The sequence below is a fragment of the Lithobates pipiens genome, unplaced genomic scaffold (genome assembly GCF_037356315.1).
Source record: "Lithobates pipiens isolate NorthernLeopardFrog02 unplaced genomic scaffold, aLitPip1_a1.2 Scaffold_13, whole genome shotgun sequence".
NCBI classification, from domain to species: domain Eukaryota; kingdom Metazoa; phylum Chordata; class Amphibia; order Anura; family Ranidae; genus Lithobates; species Lithobates pipiens.
Window position 1 is genome coordinate 196594459 of NW_027507718.1, and position 24844 is coordinate 196619302.

At 42.1% G+C, this 24844-nt stretch overlaps 1 protein-coding gene across 1 annotated transcript in view; it reads left to right on the forward strand.

Moving 5' to 3' along the window:
* FRAS1 (Fraser extracellular matrix complex subunit 1) overlaps positions 1-24844 on the forward strand; it is a 708831-nt gene that overhangs the window by 465810 nt on the left and 218177 nt on the right. The window contains exons 27-30 of the mRNA XM_077476089.1: positions 5921-6191; positions 15969-16053; positions 17633-17953; positions 22026-22179. Of these exons, the coding sequence (XP_077332215.1) occupies positions 5921-6191; positions 15969-16053; positions 17633-17953; positions 22026-22179 (831 nt within the window). The remainder of the gene's footprint in view (positions 1-5920; positions 6192-15968; positions 16054-17632; positions 17954-22025; positions 22180-24844) is intronic.

Consider the following 24844-nt stretch of genomic DNA (forward strand, 5'->3'; position numbering starts at 1 on the left):
GGAGCCTGAATGGACGAGCAAGGCCTCCCTTACCACTCTGACTCAGGGTCCCTGATAGAGTAGACAGGAGGCATCGGAGGGCAGAGCCGCACGAGTGCCAGGAAGTCTTTGGTGGCAGCTGAGCGATAGTCCCAGAAGTGTTGGTGGAGACACTGGAGAGGTTCAGCAGGAGACCAACAGGTGGCAGCAGGTGCAGATGGCAGCAGCAAGGAGCAGGGTCAAATAGGCAGGGTCATACACAGCAGGCAGAATCGGGTACAAAGTTCAGGCAGAATCGTAGTCAGAAAGCAAGCCAAGTCAAACTGGATCAGAGGTGCAGGTGCCAGGGACGAGACAGGAGATAGGTCACAGGACGAGCCAAGGTCGGTACAGGCAGAGTTCAAGGATGGTCAGACGAGCCGGGTAGGTAACAGGTAATCAGGACACAGGTTCACAGAGGACAGGATACTCGGAAGCTGAAGACAAAGCAGCACCAGGCAAGGTGTTGGCTGAACTTAAATAGGCAGGTTGGCGCCAGCGCTAGCGCGCGTAAGCGCTGTCACGCATGGGGGTGTGCGACGGCTTCTGTTTGCGCTCTTGTTCGCGCTTGCGCACATCAATGCGCCACAGCCCGGTTTCTATGTCTAGGTCTTCTGGGAGGATAAGACTGTCTGCCGGTGGGAGCATCCTGACAGATCTTCTAGCTCAATCCATTCCGCAAAAATCACAACGTCTCCTGTCCTACTCGTTTTTCTCAACCACACTCAAATCCCGATATGCCAGTCCTAGAGGAAGTAGGCACAGAAGGACATTTTCCCACCTCAGCAACACTTCCTGTGCTTTACATTGGCACTCGGGCACCTCCAGTTTGTTGCATTGCTCGTTAGACTATCCTCTGCTTCCAGAGTGTTTACAAATGTCTTAGCCCTTCTGCTTTTCCTGCTCAGGGCTCAGGGCATCTACGCCACAGGCTCAACAACCTTCATCTGAAAGACTCCTCCCTTCTGGCTATCAGAAAATGTCCATAAGACAATTTAGATACTCCAGGCCTTCAACTGAGTGATCAGTTTCAACAAGTTTGCTATCCCATCTTTCTTACAACTGGGATACTTGGGTCTGGTCCTAGACACATTCCAAGCAAAAGTCTTTGTACCAGAAAGAAAAGTTATTTCTCTAAGAGCACAAGCCTAAAGAGGAAGTAAACTCTGATGAGTTTACTTCCTCTTTCATTCCCTGCAAAGGCAAAGCATAATGGACTACTATGCATCGCATAGTAGCCCATTATGTGTCACTTACCTGACACAGGAGCCAGCGAAGTCGCCGCTGTCCCCTGTAGTCCGCCGCATCCATCTTGCTGGTGGCGTCTCGCAGCTCCGCCGCTGTCATTCGGCGGAGCCGCGATGACGTCACTCCTGCGCATGCGCACGGGAGCCGACACGCGCGGCAGATCCATTGTTGGAAATGCCACGCTCAGTGCGCCTGCGCGTCGCTGTCTACGGCGCATGAGCCGTAGACAGCGGTGCCTGTCTTCAGGTAAATATCTCCTAAACCGTATAGGTTTAGGAGATATTTCTTGGACCTACAGGTAAGCCTTAATCTAGGCTTACCTGTAGGTCAAAGTGGTTTGTAAGGGTTTACAACCACTTTAAGAATTGAGATCTAAGAGATATCCCACATTGAGATTCTCCATGAGAGTTCTAGGACTAATGGTAGCCTCCTTCAAAGCAGTACCATTTGCCCAGTTCCATTAAAGAACTCTCCAACAAAACATTTTGTCAGACTGGGAAAAGCATGCACCTTCTTTCAGGCTCCATTACTTCTGTCTAGGCAAGCAAGGAATTCCCTATCACTAGAAAGTTATCATAACAGAGGCAATTCTCAGGCTGAGGAGGGGTGTTCCAATCTCTAATAGTCAAAGGAACATGGTCATTGGGGGAAGCCAAGCTCCCCTTCAATACCTTGGAGTTCAGAGCAGTTAGGCTGGCCATTCAGCACCGGACCCCTCTTTTGAATGTGCACCCAATAAGGGCGCAGTAGAAACAATGCCATAGCAGTGGCAGACATCAACCATCAAGGGGGCACCAGGAATCTGGCTGCCTTGAAAGAAGCAAACCAGATCTTCTCTTGGACAGAATCTCACTATCCAGTGATCTCTGCGGTCCAAATCCCAGGAATTGACAACTGAAAAGCAGGTTACCTCAGCCGCCATCACCTGGATCAAGAGGAATAGCCAATAATCCAGATGTCTTTATATGCCAAAAATGGGGGAACCTACTTCCCCTGATTTCCCTACTGTTCCCCAGCACCAGCCCTACAAGTGTTTGCTCCAAGTGTCACTGAGACGGGAGTCACTTTGGGTGTGGTTGTATTCAATTGTTCTCTTGTGTCTGTCAGCCTTGGGAAAAAAGTTAAGTTAATATTATGCGATGTATGTCTATGTGGGGGGGGGGGGGGACTCCTCCAGCAGACCCTCCCTGCTGATAAGACTGTTTACTGATGTGTAGTTTGAATACGCCTGACCTGTGTTTATTGTTATTGGACAGTTTACACCACCCAGAATCCAAGGGATGGGGGAGATTAGGGTGAGGGGGGAGATGAGATGAGATGAGGAGGAGGGGGAAACGACTGCCCTGCATCGCAGCCCCAGGACCAAAAATCAACTTGACAACACCCTCCATGCAGAATAGGCTCACTCTGGACTGAAAACAACCTCTGTATTCTAACGACATGTGCCAGATAGGGGCATACTTGTGTAAATATATGTGTTACAGATTAATAAATGTAATGTTAGACAGCTCAATATTGGTGTATAGAGATATTTTATGATTAATTTATAAGTGATATGTTAATTGATAATGATGTGGCAAGTCACCGGGAAAGCCCTAATTGGACAATACCAGAAGATAAGGTGACCTGACACAACTATGAGATAAGTAAAGAGAAAACTGGACTTTAAATGAGGCCTGTCACTAAATTAATGATGTTGCCTTATTTGTATAAGTCATTTGATTTTTTATTTATGACAATCAAGTTAATAATGTCAATAAACTTTGGTTAAAAAACATGATATATTGTAAATAATCCAATCATATATAGACAATTATTATACACAATTTAAAATACAGAATTCAGAAAAACATGATTAATAATACAGATCCATAAATCACTTATCCGTGAATTGTAAGTATGTATATATATATATATATATATATATATATATATATATATATATATATATATATATACATACACAGTGGGGACGGAAAGTATTCAGACCCCCTTACATTTTTCACTCTTTGTTATATTGCAGCCATTTTCTAAAATCATTTAAGTTCATTTTTTCCTCATTAATGTACACACAGCACCCCATATTGACAGAAAAACACAGAATTGTTGAAATTTTTGCAGATTTATAAGAAAAGAAAGACTGAAATATCACATGGTCCTAAGTATTCAGACCCTTTGCTTAGTATTTAGTAGAATCACCCTTTTGATGTAATACAGCTATGAGTCTTTTTGGGAGAGAGGCAAAAAGTTTTTCACACCTGCATTTAAGGATCCTCGGCCATTTCTCCTTGCATATCCTCTCCAGTTCTGTCAGGTTGGATTATAAACATTGGTGGACAGCCATTTTTAGGTCTCTCCAGAGATGCTCAATTGTGTTTAATTCAGGGCTCTGGCTGGGCCATTCAAGAACAGTCACGGAGTTGTTGTGAAGCCACTCCTTCATTATTTTAGCTGTGTGCTTACGGTCATTGTCTTGTTGGAAGGTAAACCTTTGGCCCAGTCTGAGGTCCTGAGCACTCTGGTGAAGGTTTTCGTCCAGGATATCCCTGTAATTGGCCGCATTCATCTTTCCCTCGATTGTAACCAGTCGTCTTTTCCCTGCAGCTGAAAAACACCCACACAGCATGATGCTGCCACCACCATGCTTCACTGTTGGGACTGTATTGGACAGGTGATGAGCAGTGCCTGGTTTCGCCATACATACCGCTTAGAATTAAAGCCAAAAAGTTCTATCTTGGTCTCATCAGACCAAAGAATCTTATTTCTTACCATCTTGGAGTCCTTCAGGCGTTTTTTAGCAAACGCCATGCAGGCTTTCATGTGTCTTGCACTGAGGAGAGGCTTCCATCGGGCCTCTCTGCCATAAAGCCCTGACTGGTGGAGGGCTGTAGTGATGGTTGACTTTCTACAACTTTCTCCCATCTCCCGACTGTATCTCTGGAGCTCAGCCACAGTGATCTTTGGGTTCTTCTTTACCTCTCTCACCAAGGCTCTTCTCCCTCGATAGCTCAGTTTGGCCAGACAGTCAGCTCTACAAAGGGTTCTGGTCATCCCAAACGTCTTCCATTTAAGGATTATGGAGGCCACTGTGCTCTTAGGAACCTTAAGTGCAGGAGAATTTTTTTGTAACCTTGGCCAGATATGTGCCTTGCCACAATTCTCTGAGCTCATCAGGCAGTTCCTTTGACCTCATGATTCTCATTCGCTCTGACATGCACTGTTAGCTGTAAGGTCTTATATAGACAGGTGTGTGGCTTTCCTAATCAAGTCCAATCAGTATAATCAAACACAGCTGGACTCAAATGAAGGTGTAGAACCATCTCGAGGATGATCAGAAGAAATGGACAGCACCTGAGTTAAATATATGAGTGTCACAGCTAAGGGTCTGAATACTTAGGACCATGTGATATTTCAGTTTTACTTTTTTATTAAATCTGCAAAAATGTCAACAATTCAGTGTTTTTCTGTCAATATGGGGTGCTGTGTACATTGAGGGGAAAAAAAAATAATTAACTTAAATGATTTTAGCAAATGGCTGCAATATAACAAAGAGTGAGAAATTTAAAGGGGTCTGAATACTTTCCATCCCCACTGTGTGTATATATATATATATATATATATATATATACTATGCACTTTGTGAGCTGAACTTGTCTTGGCATGTTTATAAACTCTACTAGTTTCATGGCTCACAGCCATTCCCCAAGAGTAAGCCACATTAATGGCCATTTTGACAGACTCTGCTTGCTCAGCAGGAATCCATCTGTTGATTCCTGCTGAGTCAGCGAATGACAGGTCCATCTCTGCACACTAAGTACTATTGTGCAGAGACGGACCTGTCAGAGCCCCGCTCTCCTCTATGGGGATCGGATGAAAACGTATCCACCTGTCCATTTTCATCCAATCTGCCAGACGGATGGAAAATAGGGTTTCCATCTGTCTGAATTTAGCAGAGCTGATCAGATGTCAGCGGACATGTCACCTCTGACATCCGTCGCTCCATAGAGCTTCATGAAGTGTCTGTTTAGGTCCACCTGCAAAACTGTCAGGCGGACCCAAACGATCCGCACGTGTGAAAGAGCCCTTAGATGCAGAAAAAACACTCTAAAAATAAATAAACAACATATCTGTAAATAAATGCATGGTACCCTTTAGGGAGAAAAAAATATCCAAAGTATCAGGCATGATTTTTTTTTTACGTAAGATAACAGAACAAATAATTTTCCTGTAATTCGTATAGTATTTGTGCGAGAAAAAAAAATCGCACCAAGACCACATATGCTCAGAAATGAAAGAATACATTACAATGCAATACAATACATCACTTCTGAAGTTGTATTCTGTCTAAGGAGAATTTTCATAACTTTTGTAACCTATTCGTTTTTGATATGAGACTAGCATGCAAACAAAAACAAACAATCATTCATCTGATAATCTCATTGTGTGTTTGAGGCTTTAAACAGACACAAACATCACAAATTAGAAGGGTTAAAACGAATCACCAAGCAAACATTTATTTTTTGCTAGTGCCTTCTGTTTAATTTTTAGACCTTGTGTTTATCTTGTTTATCTTCTGATAATGGATCTTCTGACAATGTGAAATGACACAAAGGTGAAACAAGAATAACCCCAGCATTCTTTGTCTTTATTTCAGCTAACATTCATCCCCCAGTGCTCCTTGTGCATGGATCGTTTACGGTTGGTATTGGGGCAGTGAGACCACTGGATTTCTCCTTTATGAGTGTAAAAGATGATGATACTGAGGAGGCCAGTCTTACTTTTTATGTTGTGAATGCCCCAACCAATGGCCGCCTTGTAAAAATTTTACATGGCAAGGAGGTTCATCTCAACAAAGACACATACTTCAGCTGGAAGGATCTGATTGAGCAAAGAGTGAGGTTCAAGCATAGCAAAGAGAAGTCAAGGTAAGAGAAGAAACACAATATCATAGAGCGACACATATGTGAGAGTCTGAGAGGTCTGCACACCCCAATTAAAGTCTTTGAAAAAAAGTAGAAGGTTCCCAACTGGGCTTTTTAGCAGCAAATAGGAGTTAAATATTTTATAAAAATCACAATTTTTTTTATTTAAAAAAATCGTTAGACACAGAACATATATAAAAAATTAATTAAATAAAATATGAGCTCTGGTATATACAAGGCGAGACAGATTAGGCTAGGAAAGGTTATACATCAAGGGTGATACATTGTTACACTTGGAATTACACCATCTGATGTATGAAAATGCCCCAATGCATTTCGACCTCAAAGGTTATGGTCTTCCTCAGGGGGTTCTTACATTTCTATAAATACATCAAGAGGACAGATTTCAATATTCTAACTGTCATATAATTTGATATCCAATACCGTCTCATTTATTATGTATACATTGTTTTTGTTTGATTTATGTAATCACAGGATATTTACTCTTTAAGCCAGGAAGACTCGCTTAATCAGAGACTTCTTTAAAACCCGATAATCCCCTCAGATGCAATCCCGGACCCACTGAGAGCCTGTCCATGCCCTCCACCCAAGGGGGTGACCTAGATCTGTGAGGCTTACAAGTGGTCACATGTTTAACCTCTTAAGCCCTGGACCAATTTGCAGCCAAAGGACCAGGCCCCTTTTTGCGATTCGGCACTGCATCGCTTTAACTGACAATTGCGCAGTCGTGCGATGTGGCTCCCAAACAAAATTGGCGTCCTTTTTTCCCACAAATAGAGCTTTCTTTTGGTGGTGTTTGATCACTTTTATTTTTTGCGCTATAAACAAAAATAGAGCGACAATTTTGAAAAAAATGCAATATTTTTTACTTTTTGCTATAATAAATATCCCCAAAAAATATATAAAAAAACATTGTTTTTCCTCAGTTTAGGCCGATACGCATTCTTCTACATATTTTTGGTAAAACAATTCGCAATTAGATTATTGATTGGTTTGCGCAAAAGTTATAGCGTTTACAAAATAGGGGATAGTTTTATAGCATTTTATTAATATTTTTTTTTTACTAGTAATTGGCGGCGATCAGTGATTTTTTTATTGTGACTGCGACATTATGGCAGACACATTGGACATTTTTGACACATTTTTGGGACCATTGTCATTTATACAGCAATCAGTGCTATTTAAATGCACTGATTCCTGTGTAAATGACACTGGCATTAAAGGAGTTAACCACTAGGGGGGAGTGTAGGGGTTATGTGTGACGTTATGTGTTTTTTTATTGTAGGGGGCGTGGCCTGGCATGTGACGTCACTGATCGTCTTTCCTTATAATAGGGAACAGACGATCGGTGACAGCCACAGTAGGAAGCACGAGGAGAGGTTTGTTTACACAGACCTCTCCTCGTTCTTCAGCTCTGTGACCCAATCATGGGACACCAGCAGGGATTAAATCCACTGGTCCCGCGGCCACGGAGCTCAGGACCGGGTCGGGAGAGCATCGCCGGGCACGCTCCGAGCCACGTACAGGTACGTGATTGTGCCCAGCCCTGCCATTCTGCCGACGTATATCAGCATGAGGTGGTCCTTAACCACTTGCAGACCGGACCATTTTGCTGGTCAAAGACCAGACCACTTTTTGCGATTCGGCACTGTGTCGCTTTAACTGACAATTGCGCGGTCGTGCGACGTGGCTCCCAAACAAAATTGACGTCCTTTATTTCCCACAAATAGAGCTTTCTTTTGGTGGTATTTGATCACACCTGCGGTTTTTATTTTTTGCGTTATAAACAAAAATAGAGCGACAATTTTGAAAAAAACGCATTATTTTTTACTTTTTGTTATAATAAATATCCCCCAAAAATATATAAAAAAACATTTTTTTCCCTCAGTTTAGGCCGATACGTATTCTTCTACATATTTTTGGTAAAAAAAAATCGCAATAAGCGATTATTGATTGGTTTGCGCAAAAGTTATAGCGTTTACAAAATAATAATTTTTTATAATTTTTTTTTTACTAGTAATAGCGGCGATCAGCGATTTTTATTGTGACTGCGACATTGTGGGGGACCCATCGGACATTTTTGACACATTTTTGGGACCATTGTCATTTATACAGTAATCACTGCTATATAAATGCAGTGATTCCTGTGTAAATGACACTGGCAGTGAAGGGGTTAACCAGTGAGTGGCAGTGTAGGGGTTAAGTGTTCCTAGGGGTGTGTTACTAACTGTGGGGGGGTTGGGCTTTCATTTAGTGAACACTGATCTCTGCTCCAATCACATGGAGCAGAGATCAGCGTCACTAGTTGCTAGGCAGAATGGAAAAATGCTGTTTACACGGCATTTCCTCCATTCGGCCGCTCCGTGAGACGATCGCGGGGATGCCCGCGGCGATCGAGTCCGCGGGTCCCGCGACCGGACTCACGGGGGTCCCGATCAGCGCGGGAGCGTGCCGCCGGCGGTGCGCTCCCGATGGCAGGGCGGCATTGAATATTGGACGTACCTGTACGCCAATTTGCCTGCCCGTGCCATTCTGTCGACGTACATCGTCGTGCGCCGGTCGGGAAGTGGTTAAGCAGTTAACAGCCCCCCAATGAGGAATAAAATGGGCAGGAGCACCTGAAAATTATAATTGTACATAATCAGCATACTGAAGAGGTAAGGGTAGTTTTTTAGGACATTGTGAGAGGGGGAGAATTTTAATGAAAGGAGTCCCCCTCTGTGCGCTGCCGGGGTTGTTTCAATGTTAACTCAGTATATAATCTAGGTTTTTTTCTCTAGGTTTTTTTCTATATTATCTAGGTTTAGTATTTAATCTAGGTTTTGGCTCATCACTATGTTAGGTAGCCGTGCAATCCATTAGGATTTTTAGGAAGGTAGGTAGGAATGAACTAGCTTTCAGTACTGCAAAGAAGTATACAAAACTCGATGCAAGGCACCCAGGGTACTGTTAAAACAACACAGTATTCTGTAGCTTTCTGATTCTAATTTCTGTGGCCCACTTGACCTTTAATTAAGGTGCACTTCAAAGGGTAAACTATTAAATTTCTCTGGTTTTTATTTTACCAATGACCTTTTTAAAGTTCTTACAGTATCTCAGAAAAGTGAGTACACCCCTCACATGTTTGTAAATATTTTATTATATCTTTTCATGTGACAACACTGAAGAAATGACGCTTTGCTACAATGTAAAGTAGTGAGTGTACAGCATGTATAACAGTGTAAATTTGCTGTCCCCTCAAAATAACTCACAGCCATTAATGTCTAAACAGCTGGCAACAAAAGTGAGTACATCCCTAAGTGAAAATGTCCAAATTGGGCCCAATTAGCCATTTTCCCTTCCATGTCATGTGACTCGTTAGTGTTACAAGGTCTCAGGTGTGAATGGGGAGCAGGTATATTAAATTTGGGTTTTATCACTCTCACTCTCTCATACTGGTCACTGGAAGTTTTACATGGCACCTCCTGGCTAAGAACTGTTGCTCTACATAAATATGGCCTAGGCTAAAAGAAGATTGCCAAGACCCTGAAACTGAGCTGCAGCATGGTAGACAAGACAATACATTGGTTTAACAGGACAGGTTCCATTTAGAACAGGTCTCACCATGGTCGACCAAAGGAGTTGAGTGCATGTGCTCAGTGTTATATCCAGAGGTTGTTTTTAGGAAATAGACATCTGAGCGCTGCCAGCATTGCTGCAGAAGTAGAAGGGGTGGGAATCAGCCTGTCGGTGCTCAGACCATATGCCGCACGCTGCATCAAAAGGAAGCCTTTTCTAAAGATGCACAAGAAAGCCTGCAAACACTTTGCTGAAGACAAGCAGACTAGGGACATGGATTACTGGAACCATATCCTGTGGTCTGATGAGACCAAGATAAACTTATTTGGTTTAGATGGTGTCAAGCGTGTGTGGTGGCAAACAAGTGTGGAGAACAAAGACAAGTGTGTCTTGCCCACAGTCAAGCATAGTGGTGGGAGTGTCATAGTCTGGGGCTGCATGAGTACTGCCGACACTGGGGAGCTACAGTTCATTGAGGGAACCATGAATGCCAACATGTACTGTGACATACAGTAGATGCCGCCGACATTGTGTTTCCAGCGCGACGGTATCACGCTGGTTCCCGGCGACAGGCTTCTCTAACCAGCACGATCCCGTTGCGCTGGCTGCAATAGGAAAATGTAATTTTTCCTATAGCAGCCAGAGCGAGGCGACAATGTCGCCTCACTCATGAAGCCTGCATGCCTTCTCGAGGGCATACCAGGCCCTTAGGTCCGGCCGGGATTTTAAAGGGAATCCCCTTCGCCGTGGGGTCCCCCCCAAAATCCATACTAGACCCCTATCCGAGCACGCAGCCCGGCCGGTCAGGAAAGGGGGTGGGGACGAGCGAGCGCCCCCCCCTCCTAAGCCGTACCAGGCCACGTGCCCTCAACATGGGGGGTGCCTTGGGGAAGGGGGGGCCGCGCGCCCCCCCCACCGCAAAGCACCTTGTCCCCATGTTGATGAGGACAAGGGCCTCTTCCCGACAACCCTGGCCGTTGGTTGTCGGGGTCTGCGGGCGTGGGGCTTATCGACGCTCTCTCCGGCCGCAATGCTAGGGACATGCTGCGCAGCGACTTATATAGGGACAAGGGGCGGGGTCGCTGGTTGATGTCACATGGGTTGATGTCACATGGTGACAGTCTCAGCATCCTTCGGGGCTGTGACATCGTAAGGGGGCGGGGTCACCATGTGACATCAACCGGCGCCCCCGCCCCTTGTCCCTAAATAAGTCGCCGTGCAGCGCATCCCTGGCATTGCGGCCGGAGAGAGCGTCGAGTCAACATCTCCAGAAGAAGAACGGAAGGCGGCGGCGGCGACAGAAGACCGGCCCACCGCTAGTAAAAGAGCTGGAAGAAGAAGCGGTGGCCCAGCAAGAAGAACCGAAGAGGGGGACAAGACTCCTGAAGTCGGAAGAAGAGGGCGGCGGCGGCGAAGAAGAATGCCGGGCTCCTCCGATAGCAAAAGAGCTAGCAGAAGATAGTGGAGGAGTCTGGCGAGAAGACCCCGGAAGACGGAAGACCCCCGGAGCTGTGTAATAAACTATTTTAACCCTTGTGTGTGTGTTTTTTTGTAAATTTTTTGTACCCCATACTCATTCACATAGGGTGGGGGGCCGGGATCCGGGGGCCCCCTTATTAAAGGGGGCTCCCGGATTCCGATAAGCCCCCCGCCCGCAGACCCCGACAACCAATGGCCAGGGTTGTCGGAAAGAGGCCCTTGTCCTTATCAACATGGGGACAAGGTGCTTTGGGGTGGGGCGGCGTGAATACTGTTGTGAGATACTGTGTGTGTGTGTGTGTGTGTGTGTGTGTGTGTGTATATATATGTGTGTGTGTGTGTGTGTGTGTGTGTGTGTGTGTGTGTGTGTGTGTGTGTGTGTGTGTGTGTGTGTGGCCATCGTAGTCCCATAATCAATGCTCTTAAAATTATTGTAGTAGGCTCATCCCTTTTAGTAGCTGCAAATGCAACTTGAGTCATCAAAGATGAGTGTTTATTTACAAGACATTTTAACTACCCTTCCAGATATAATAAATCTAACAAAAGTTTGTTATGTTTATACAAGCCTGAATGTTCTTAAGACTCTTCTTTAACTAGTGAGCAGCAAAGCATTTGATTAATTTGTTTCTATGCATAGTAAATCATATGAGATTAAATGGATTAATCACAGCCTTACATTTTAATGGTAAATTTACATAATTATTTTCACATTTGAAATGAAAACACAATAAAAGGCAAATTTAGCGATATAACCTTTTTATTTAATGTAGGTGTTTTCTGTTGTAATTTAGTGATTTTCATTTATGGTTTACCAGTGACTGGTATACACACATGCCTAATCGTTTTGCAGCTTTAGCTGTCAAATCTGCACTGATTTAATTGCTTTTCACTTTCATCATAATATTACTTTAAGCTCAACAAAGGAAATAAGTAAGCATTCATAATGTCGTGGAATTTTTGAAGCATGTAAAATGTCTCTTCTGTACTGCCCACTTCAGATAAAATTGTTATTATTTCTAAATCAGCTAATGTACTTTGCACTGTCTGGAAGGCTCGCCTGATTGTTTTATAAAGCATACAATAAAACACCCCCATGCTGACCATAGCAGAATGTCTGCTTAAGAAACAACACTGGGTGAATAAAGGAATTTTCTGAAATTAAAACAATAGCAAACGTACAATATATAAGGAGTTATGCATATCCTAGGCTAGGGCATTGTCATTGAATGAGAACTATGACAAAGATCACTTTTTCTTGTATTTTAAGGAAATATTGTACACAAAGATACATCCTCAAATATAGATGATTTATAGTTATTCTTGTTTCTTTTTTAACTAAATGAGGTCAAACATAAATCTGAACCAATCTCTTGATATTCTGCTTGAGAGGTTACTTGAGTTGTAAAAGGTATCTAAACCCAAAAACAAAAATGCAATCTATTGCATCTTACTGGTTCTTAGGTGCTGTGACTGCACTGGTTTTACTTTTTTCAGTGTTATTCTACTTTTATATTCACCTATGATCTGACAATAGCACAACTTTGTCCTTGTGCCCTAGTCTCCACTCGCCCTAGGCTGCTCCCCTGTTGTGAACTACAAACACATCCCCCTCTCCTCATCTTGTAGTTTAAAGAAGATACCTCAGAAGGCATATAATATTGTTCAAACTTTCAGTTTGGTGCCTAGGAAGTCACAAAGGACACACATTTTCTATCAGGATCAATCTGTATTTTTCTTTACTTGCAGAGCATGTCCTTCGACTGAATAAAAACAATGCAGTCACCACATTATGTCTGGTACGCTGCTACATGATAACATTTTTGTTAATGGGCTTAGATAAATTGGAAAAAAATGAGTTCATAGGGATAGGTTAGGTTAGCTTAGACAACATTATAGGGGGTTAGGTTTAAATGTTAGGGTTTATGAGATCATGATTTGGAGGGAAAATTGAAAGTGGAAGTTAGCTTAATTTTCTTTTATAATGTGAAAGATGATGTTACGTAGATACCTAACCTGTCATGCTTTAAATTTGCACCTGCCTGGTGAATGACGACAGACTACAGTGCTTTAAATTCTCCATAGGCGATGTTTTAAATGTCTTTACAGGTCACCAGTTTTGAGTTACTTAGGAGGTCTGGTGCTAGAATTATTGCTCCCACTCTGACGTTCGCAACAATACCTCACATGGGTGCGAGATAAACGTATTCGTTCACTTTAGTGCCTAGGCACGATGGGATGGGGCACGTTAAAAAAAAAGATATATACTGTATATATTTTATTATTTATTTCATACAAAAAAGATTTTTATTTTTTTTTACTTTTTTTATTAACTTTATTGCTATCACAAGGGATGAACAACATCCCTTGTGTCAACATGGGCCTTGACAGGTACTCTTTATGGAGGAATTTGGGGTTTATTAGACCCAGGGGCGGATCCAGAGTCTAGTCTTGGGAGGGGCATTGCCATCATTTTTTTTTTTGTAGGCAATTTATCGGGGCAATGGTTGGTGTTAGCACTTTCATTATCATTGCACCATGGTTGTTATGGTGTCAGGATGATTGAAGCGCATTATTTCTATTATTACATTGTAATATAAATTGAAATGGTTCAGCTCACCATAATGCAGAATTGGTGGGAGCCCTGACCGTGTCACTTTCCACGCCGACCTACCTTCAGATACGGATTGTCACTTGCCACGTCCCAGCCACAAGTTGCGGATTATCACTTGCCTGCTACCAGATGCAGATTATCATTTGCCACACGTGGCAGATTGTCACTTGGCACATCACCTGCCACATGTTGCGTATTGTCACTTGCCACGTTTTTCTGATAGTCACTTGCCATGTCACCTGCCACACGTTGCAGATTGTCACTTGCCACGTCACCTGCCACACATTGCGGATTGTCACTTGCCACATGTTGCTGATTGTCACTTGCCACTTCACCTGCCACACATTGCGGAATGTCACTTGCCACATCACCTGCCACACGTTGCTGATTGTCACTTGCCACGTCACCTGCCACATGTTGCTGATTGTCACTTGTCATGTCACCTGCCACATGTTGCTGCTTGACATTTGCCATGTCACCTGCCACACATTGCTGATTGTCATTGGCCTGCCAAGGTGCAGATTGTCACTTTCCAGAGTGAATACAGGCAGCAGAGAGATGATGTAATCTCTCTGCTGCACAGTGAGGGTGGAACTACAGTGGTGCAGGGCTGGCGGTGAGAGATGATTTAATCTCTCTGCTCCTCAACCACTGGCTCGCTGACTGGACAGCTCATCCACTCACCTGCTGAGTGGCCCACCCACTCATTCACCTGATGACTGCCCTGCCCACCAGCACACTCAACTGTCGACTCCCCCATCACTCACCCGCCGACTTGCCCACTCAGGCACTCACTCACCTGCCGACCCCCGCTGACTAGCCTGCCCGCTTGTTAACCCACTCACTCATCTGTTGACTGGCCTGCCCGCTCACCCACCAGCCCATCACTGATTTCTTGGGGGGGGGGGCAATTACCCTGTTACCCCCTGGATCCGCCCCTGATTAGACCCCGAATCTCTCCTCTTGCCTCTCATGCAGCTGATCAGACACAGACCAGTCTGATGGGCTGCTTCCCTGGTCGCTGGAGAGCCCGGGAGAGGTGGCAGTGGGAAGGGGGTGGGACACCCTTCTGCCACCTGCAGAAGTGATCGATCGGCTAATTAGCCACTCAGATCACTTAGGTGCAGGCATCATTAAGGTATAACTCCTGAAATCGGGGGACGTCCATGGATGTTCACCCCGTGGAAAGTGGTTAATGCATTCTGTACATTAAGATAAAAAAACCTGTGTGAAGCAGCCCCCCTCATCATTTGCGGGAGCCAATGGCGCCTGCTGCTGTCAATAAAAATCAGTGGCTTCATGTCTGAATGGACCCACAGGGCAGCGGTTTGGCCCGGGTGCCCCCATAGCAAGCTGCTTGCTGTGGGGCACTCGGCAGGAGGGAGGGGCCAGGAGTTCCGGTGGCAGATCCAAGAAGAGGAAGATCTGAGCTATTCTGTGCAGAAACCAATGCACAGAGCAGGTAAGTATGACATGTTTGTTATTCTTAAAAAAAAAAAAAAAAAAGACTTTAATATCACTTTAAGGGAAAAAAATATTGCAAACAGGCAGGCACTTTATTGTAGAGAAGATGTGCTATGTCTTTCTGCATTACATTAGGCGTACCTGCCTGTCTGCAATCTTCTCTAGAATGTAAACTTAGCTGTGAATGCCCAGCTAAATGTATATTAACAACACCAGAATAATTATACTCCCTGTGTGCATGCGCAGGAGTTAAGTCATTCCCCAGCTAGCCAATCAAGATGGCCAAGGACCCGGCACAATGGAGGAGCCGAGGAAGAACATGTTGATGCTGCTGAGGGACCTCATATTGTTGGAGCAGAGATACGTATTAGTGTAGTTTAGTTCTGACATAAGCTGTAAAGGCACATATTGAGGTATTGGTCAGTGTTAAGGTTTAGGTAAGGATTTTAGCATTTTTTTTTTCTTTGGGATGGAATAATAGAGAATGGTTAGAATCCTTGCCTGTTTTTTTATTGCTGTCTATCACTGAGATTTCCTGTCATTCGCTACCCTGGTTATTGTCTCAAAGGCGAGAAGCTTTGCAGAGCCTGAGCAAACATCCAACAATAAAATATACATTATTCTAATTATATTTTTCTTGTATACAGGATTGGCGTCTTCTCATTAAAAGTCAGCGATGGCCAGCTGTTCTCCCAAACAAAAGCCATCAATGTTCAAGCTGTGTCGACAAAGGTGATATAAAAACACTTAAACACTAATATAGGGCACCCATCTTAACTTGCTCTCAATCAAATGATGTTAGATAAGAGTATTTCAGCAGATTGTTAAAAAAAATGCTCAGTTAAAGGCACAAGGGCTCATGCACATGGAAGATAAATTTGCGGGTGTATGGGTGTGCAGCATAAAATATAACTGTATTTGTTTCACTTGGAAGCCCCAGCTGCTGCATAATTCTGGCCATTGGAAAGATTACAAAATTCTGTGTATGGTACTTGCATGTAAATGGCAGTTCTTACGTTTACAGTAGCACTTGGATGTTGGAAAATATACCCATGCGCGTGCACCTGTAGGCAGATTTACGCAGAAGCTGGGGTTCTGGGGCACTGAAAATACAGACAAAAATTTTACTGTTCAACTACATGCCTGCAAATGCATCCATGTGAAGGAGCCCTACAAAAAATGTGAAAAAAAATTAAAAAATAAAAGCTTTCCTTACATCCAGCTTCCAGTTACCTCGCGTAGGCATTTAAGTGATGTGGGAAAGCTGAGGATCCCAAATCTAAGGAAAAAACGCTCCAACACTGTGCAGTAATGCATTCTTGTAGAATCTGGGATCCTTAGCCTGCCCAGGATCCTGCAAAAAGGCCTGGGAATGTCATACTCACTTAGGGAATCCCACAGCTGGCATGCAAAGTATTTTCTAAGTTTTTCTGTCAGTTTTTGTTTTTAATCCCTTTCAGTTTAGTTTTTATATGGGATTATGGGGGAGATAGCAATATAAGTGGACCTTGCATTGCCAGCATGTCATTGCCATTGCATGTATGTAGCATATAAGCAAACTGTACTGTATGTCCAAGCTGTATAGTTTGTTCTTTAAAGGCCAGGTTTACCCTTAAAGCCCAACTCCACTTTTGAGAAAAAAAACATCCCCCTCTGGGTGCTCTATGTACATTACAAGGATTTTAACAAACTTTGTTGCAGAGTCCTACTTTTTGTTATTCTGAAGAAATCACTGTTTGTTTCTCTGTGCCTCTGTGCTAAGTTATTCTAATGGGAGTGCTTTCGTAATTATCAACCAGCTGGTGTAGAATCAGGGCTCTAATGAGGAAAATTGCTGGGTCTGCATCCCTTTAGGCGTTATTTCCTGTTGGGAGTATCTTATCAAAAATGTATTTTTTGTTGCAGGGGATGCCAAAAATCTGACTTGTATCTTAGTGTTAACGTCTGGTAAAATCAGTGTGCCAATCACACAAGCAGGAAATATTGTTTCTGAAGGGCTTTCTGTACACACTCTATGTACAGAACCTGCAAAACTGATCGCACTGGTCTTGGGTGCAGTGTTAGGCTCATGTCCGCTCTCCCTCTAGCTTTCTGCTCGTATCCCCATATGGGTTGCCAGTTAGAAGGGTGGAGGAAGATGCTGATTAGCACTCTTGTAGTCCATGCTTGGCACCATGTTTCACCCTAAATGTGTTGGCGTAACATGGTCTTTTAAGTGGAGATATCCAATAAAGTCTTTTGTATCACTGTTGCGCTTTCTGGTCTATAATGTCTCATTTGCTAATTATGTTTACATTTTGTTTTACACCAGGCACCATACATACTGAGGAAGGAGGTAATGCTAGTTGGCAAAGGAGAAATTGGAGCTCTTACTGGTTCTGTTTTAGACCTGAGAGATGATGATAATGCCCAGGATGTTGTAGTTGTCGTTCTTGAGTCTCCTAAACATGGACAGCTGGTTATCCCCCCGGGGAATACACCCATCCATAAGTTCCGGCTCGATGATATTAAAAATGGAGTGCTGCATTATAATCATGATGGCTCTGACACTCAGGGTGATGCCATTCTCTTTCAATTTAATGATGGATACTACTTTGAAAATATCCTCTTCCATATCAAAGTGTCTGAAAAGGTATTTGATGCATTAAATATGATTGACTTGTATTACCAATTGCATTTAGACATAGGTCACCCACTTTATATAGTGACAGCAACAAATCATTATGTGGCTTATTTAAAGTGGAAAAAGGGGAAGACTTGCTATGGTATAAAAGTTACTTTTTTTTTGGTAACTACTGAAATGTTAATCATCTTTAAGCAGTCCTTTATTGAAATGTACCTTTTTTCAGGAAAGCCAGTGCACTTCCTGGTATATGAGGGTGGCTTGGCATTCCTATGCTTATGGTGTTCATGCTGTGCATCTGCAATGTGAAATGTAAGCTACTGCTGCCTCTGACAGCTAGTCTCAGGAGATTGAGACAAGATTGAGAGTGAGATTTGGTGTCACTACAATGCTGCTTACTCATGTACTCTTATTCTTGCTGGAGGCCCCAACATGAGGAAGCAAAAATAAGTTTTATCAAGATGTCTCCACACAGAGACACTGTACCAGAAAAGGCAATGTAAGTAATGGGGAAAGACCAGCTGCAGGGAGACTACAGACAATGCTGGTTAGTAGCTTTTTGTCACCCCCCCCCCCCCCCCCCCCATTTTAAAAAAATGTAGAGCACAGCTTCCAGAGTTGAGGCCCATGTTTATTCAGTAGTATAACTGTACCAAATGTAATATACGCTCTTGTTCTTTATTTAATGTCTTCTGAGGTTTAGGTACAGGAGACATTACATTTTGGCTGGTACTTTTGTTGACATGCTTTTAAGGGTGCGTATCACAGCACAATTTTACCCTTATCTTGGTAACTTTACTTAGTGAGTTCCAGCACCTGAAGTGCACTCCATTAGTGACTGACCCAGCAGTGAAGCAAGGATAAGATGGATGACCGCACACTACCATGCAAAACAGATAAAAACATCATCATGGCGTCACAAAGGCCAAAACAAACATTTGTTTCACAGTTTAGAGCGCTTATATATTACAACTAAGGTCTATAGTGTGAAACACACCAGTGTTTGTTGCTGCCTTTGTGGTGCTGTGAGGATATTTTTATCTGTGGATTACTACAATAAGGTTTCAGGATCTTTTGTATGGTAGTGTGCAGTCATCCCCCTCTTCCTTCCAGCCTGGAGCAGTGTAATACCTATCTTGAATGCAAGGATAAGGATGACCAAACTAGAAGAATGCACCTTCATAAATAAGTCAGTAATGGCAGCTCTCACATATCTGTGCCTTAAAAAATAATGATGTAAAATCTTTATGCACAGCAAGGAATACACTTTATGATATGACTAATTAAGTGCTGAAACCATTCATCTGTAGTATTTATGTTCCATATTTCCCAGAGGCAAGTTTTAATGGATAAAAAGTAAAAACTTTTCAGTTATTTCAAGCATACATTTCCTTAATAATATAACCTTAAAGGACTGCATGGATTGTGACTACTTTAAAGAAATTGGATTTCTGCTCAATGAACTTGAATATTACTTTCAATTGGTAATGGTTTAATGAAGGATTATGAGTGAGAACAAGCTGGCCAGAGCACTGTATATTCAATGGTGTTCTTGTATAGCGTGTTTATGTATCACATTTACAGATACTGTTATTGGTTACGCTGAGATACACTAAAGCATTCTATCAGGATTTTAAGAATGAACATACAGGATAATCAATCCAAGCGTTCCACACTATATTGTTTACTGCAACGATAATAGAAATTTGTAATGGCATCACTTATGATGATGGAAATGTCCTTTGTTTCTGCTCATAGCTGTTAGTTACCTCAATGCATTGCTGTTTGTTTTTGTGTAGATCAATATTATAAAGTACACAATATTACCAAAAGTATTGGGACATCTGCCTTTACATGCACATGAACTTTAATGGCATCCCAGTCTTAGTCCGAAAGGGTTCAATATTGAGTTGGCCCACCCTTTGCAGTTCAACCCTTCTGGGAAGGCTGTCTACAAGGTTTAGGAGTGTATCTATGCGAATGTTTGTCCATTCTTCCAGAAGGGCATTTATGAGGTCAGGCACTGATGTGGATGAGAAGGCCTGGCTCTCAGTCTATGCTCTAATTCATCCAAAAGGTATATTTGGTAATATAGTATATATATCAAGGGTATCAAACAATTTGAAAATATGCATTTTACATCTTGTAGTTATATCATGCTGTAATTGGACTTGGACTCCTATAGATACATAAAGGTGACACTGAAAACCCTGAAGTATGCACACTTCAAAACAATTCAGAAACTTGGGTTCTGACCTCAAAGGTTTATAAGTAACAACAGAAAAATACAGTTTGGATTGTAGACACCCAGCTATGTGTTACTTAGGCTAGCCATAGTGATAGATGAAAAAATATAACATATTCCAGATACCTCCATTCATGCTAACCGCACTGAAGGATGAATCCCCCTAGCCAGGCTATAGTACTCTGACAGCCAGCAGAATATCCAGAGAATTGGACCATATATGTGTTCCCAAGATAATGATAGCAAGTACGTATGACTATTCTAGGTGTCTCACACTCTGATCAGCTCTCTGCCCCACTAATTATACTCACCTGTCATTTAAACAAACTCTTCACAAGAGTTTATTGACTGAAATCAGGTGTAATGAGAACTGTAGAGAGATGATCAGGAGCAGAATGTTTTTATTTACATGCTAAAGTTCTTTCATGTCAGCAATAAAACACGAATTATTTTACTCAATTCTTTCTACGAAAAATATAAAGCAGGTCCTACTTGGGGGTGCTTCTAGACAATGTTGTCTGAGTCACTTAAAAATTGTGGCAGGTGTCTCAGCATTTATTATTCTACATGAGACACCTACAGACCCTCCAATGTGACCCACACCAGTAGGAACGAAATACTCTGCTCTTGATTATGTCCCTCTCTCTCTTATTGCATTCAATGACATTTAAAGATGAATTCCGGAAAAATTAAAAAAAAATATGCTTGAAGTGGTAACGCAGTCAAGATTCAAGTAAAAATATACACAAATGCATGTGGACAATAATTGCTTGTCCCAGAGTTCAGCTTTAAATCCTTAACCAACTGGTCATTACAATTCTTGTGTAGTTCTAACCTAAATGCTCATTTACCTTTCTGTGGAAGCTCATATATTTTTGAGTACAGTTATGTTCATTTCACTTGCATTATAGCACACTTTCGCATGCATTAAAGCCCAGTTGGATTTACATTTTAAATCTACTAACAACATTCCAAGCACATTAAAACAAAAGGTGTAAAGTTTGTTTTCTTTAGAAAGCAGCCACCGCTTGAGTAGAAACACTGGTTTCCTGACAGCATGTGCTAGAGAAGGATACCTGCTCTTTGCATGGAAGTGGTGGTCTCTCTGCAGAGGTCTGACACACAAATTTAATAGTCAGACCTATTACGCTGCAACCAACAAAGCACATGCATCCTTCTGATTGGAGAGCACTAACGTACACTTGGAGAGATAGATAGATAGATAGATAGATAGATAGATAGATAGATAGATAGATAGATAGATAGATAGATAGATGTAAATATAGACAGTAAGAGACTGTGTGAGAAAGAGTGGGGCTCTACAAATGTGAACATGAAACCTTCTTGTCCTTTATGATCTTTTTAGACTATATTTACATAAAAACACTGAGCCTTACAGGAGTAATTGTATGAGCAGTTTGCAAGAAAAAATCCTCTGACACTTCAGTTCTGGGTCAAACGTCTAGGCCTCATTGTGGCTTCTGCTTGCAGAGACCATGTGATCCTAGCCTAGGGTGAGGGAGCTTGGGAGCTGAATTTTAATAAGTCTGCCAACTACTTTATCCTTATTTTAGAGCTTGAGTTTTGATTAACATTCATATAAATTGAAGCTTAGTTGTCCTTTTACAAAGCATAAAGTGCTAAGGACAGTTATAAGTTATTTTAATGTATTCACTGGAACTTGCATTGGCTGTATTAGCAAGGATTACAGAAAAGTTTTATAATTAGCATTTTAATGAATACATTTTTTATATGTAGAAATAGCCTGAATCGGCAAAGTTAATATAGCTAAATGTGAATGATGAACTGATTTCTCTTTTTCTCTTTCTCTGACAGATAAATGGAGGACTTCAACTTGTATTAAACTCTGCTGTATGGGTTCCAGAGGGAGGAATGCTTCAGATTTCAAGCAGACTGCTGCAGTCTAGGGCATTTGGTGCTGCTGACTCTGAAATATTATACACAATTACAAGTGAACGCCCAAAATATGGTAACTACTAATTGGGAAGTTAATGGAAGATGTCAGGAATCATCAATTGTATTCATTCATACCAAAATGGCATTTTTAAACTATAGCAACTAGGAATGAGCGAATGTGCCTATTTTCAGTTTGCAAGGTGTTCAATGAACCCTACTTAAATTTCGAAAAATGCAAACTTATATAACGACTGATAACACGTAAATAACAGTGTCTGAATAGTATGTAAGCACCTTGGTTCGGCTGCAGTGTTAGAGGTAGTGACAAGGCAGGTTGCATCCTTTATTAAGAATTTAAATGTGTAAGCCCTTGTACACACGGTCGGAGATTCCAACGGAATGTGTCCTATCGGACCATTTTGTCGGATATTCCAACTGTGTGTGGTCTGCATCGGACAGTTTCCATCAGAATATCCGACAGACCAACTTTTCCAGTTTGGTAAAATTTTCCGACAAAATGCTCCGATCGGACATACTCCGATCATGTGTAGCCTACTCCGACGGACAAAGTGCCACGCATGCTCAGATCAAATTCCTAGACCAAAGCTATTAGCTACTAGCCTGAACGTAGTCCCATCATAACTACATAACGTCATCACGTTATGTACAATCGGATTTTCCCACAAATTAGTCCGACCATGTGTATGCAACATCACTTCCGGACCTCTTCCAGAATTAATCCGTCGGAATTACTCCGACGTTTTTGGTTGTCGGAATCTCCGACCGTGTGTACAAGGGCTAACTTTCAAATTCAAAGCACCTTGGTTAGGCTGCAGTGTTAGCCCTTGTACACACGGTCGGACATTCCAACAACAAAATCCGTCGAATTTTGTCCAAAACTTGTGTTGCATACACACGGTCGGACAAAGTTGTTGGAAAATCCGATCGTACGGAACGTGATGACGTTATTTTGTTACGACGGGACTACGTTCAGGCTAGTAGCCAATAGCTTTGGTCTAGGAATTTGATCTGAGCATGCGTGGCACTTTGTCCGATCGGAATTCTCTACACACAATCGGACAAAGTCCGATCAGATTATGTTGTGGGAAAGTTTTATAGCCCAGCTCTAAAATTTTGTTTGTCGGATATTCAGACGGAAACAGTCCATCAGAATGTCCGACCGTGTGTACAAGGGCTTAGAGGTAGAGACAAGGCAGGTTGCATCCTTAATTAAGAATTAAAATGTGTAACTTCAGAGACAATAGCCACAAATAATGTGCAGTCACTGGACCATATGTTAGCAACTTCTATAGGCCACAATATAAGAGGGAGGAATAAGGCAGTTGTTATCCTTATTCAAAATTAGAGTGTATATTACTTAAGACATTATAGCCACAAATATTGCACATTGGCTGGATAGTAAAAAATCTGATTCATTATGCTGCAATATAGGAGTGAGAGGTGAGGCAGGTATTATCCTAAAACAAAATTAGAGTATATTGTTTCAGAGGCAATATCCACACAAATTGCATAGTGGCTGGACAGTATTTGGGCAGCATCATTAGGCCACAATGTAAGAGGGAGAGTGAAAGCAGGTTGTATTCTGAAATAAAAATGAGAGTGTATTTGACAGACAACAGCCAAACATATTGTACAGTGGATAGACAACATGTAAGCAGCTTCTTTAGCCCACAGTGTATGGGCAAAAGAAAAGACAGATTTGATCTCGAAATAAAAATCAGAGTGTAATATTTCAGAGAAAACAGACACAAACAGCGTAGTCACTGGGCTCTATATATTCGCAGCTTGATTAGGGAGTAATGCAAGAGGGAAAGATAAGGCGGCTTTTATCTTCAAACAAGCATTAGAGTGTATTATTTAAGAGACAATAGCCACACATGTTGTACAGTGGCTGGAATATATGTAAGCAGATTAGTAAGGCTGCAATGCAAAAGTGAGAAACAAAGCAGGTTTTATCTTCAAAATGGCATTTTAATTAAATCACCACAAGTATTGTTCAGTGCCTAGACAGTATGTAGGCTGCTTAGGCTGTAATACAGAAACGTTTTTTTTTTTTTTTATAAAATTTAGAATGTATTACTTGAGAGATAAATAGCTACAAATATTTTGCTTGCTAGAGCACTGAATTAAGCCTCAAACTTGGAAACATAGAGCATAAATAAACATGCAGCAAACATTTACAGTTTGCAGCTAAGGTACAGCTGTGGAAACATTGCGAGCAAATGCTTGAACACCATAATAGGCTACAAAATTTGTGGTGCAATGCAGGATTTACCCTGCAGAAAACAATACTGTTTTTGTCAACTGATGTCCAGCTACATTATGAGTGACACAATTACAGTGCCAGAGCATCAATATAGATCAGGAGAGATGGCAGGAGATAGTAATGGTGGGAGACCAGCAGAAGTGGCAGTAGCTGGTAATGATGAAAGGCTATCAAGGATAGAAGAAGCAGGTAATGGCGGCATGCCAGCAGAGGTTGCAGAAGCTAGTAACGGTGACAGAACGTAGAAGTTGCAAGTGCTCATAATGTTGATGGTCAAACAGAGGCAGTAGGAGCTGAAAAAAGTGACAGATCAGCAAAGATGGCAGGAACTGATGGTGAATGGTACTACTTTTTGAGGGGACCAGATAACAAATAAATATTTAGTTGGTAACATCAGCTACTTGGGATTGTAATCATTAAAGATCCAGGACTGGTATAATTTGAATGAACG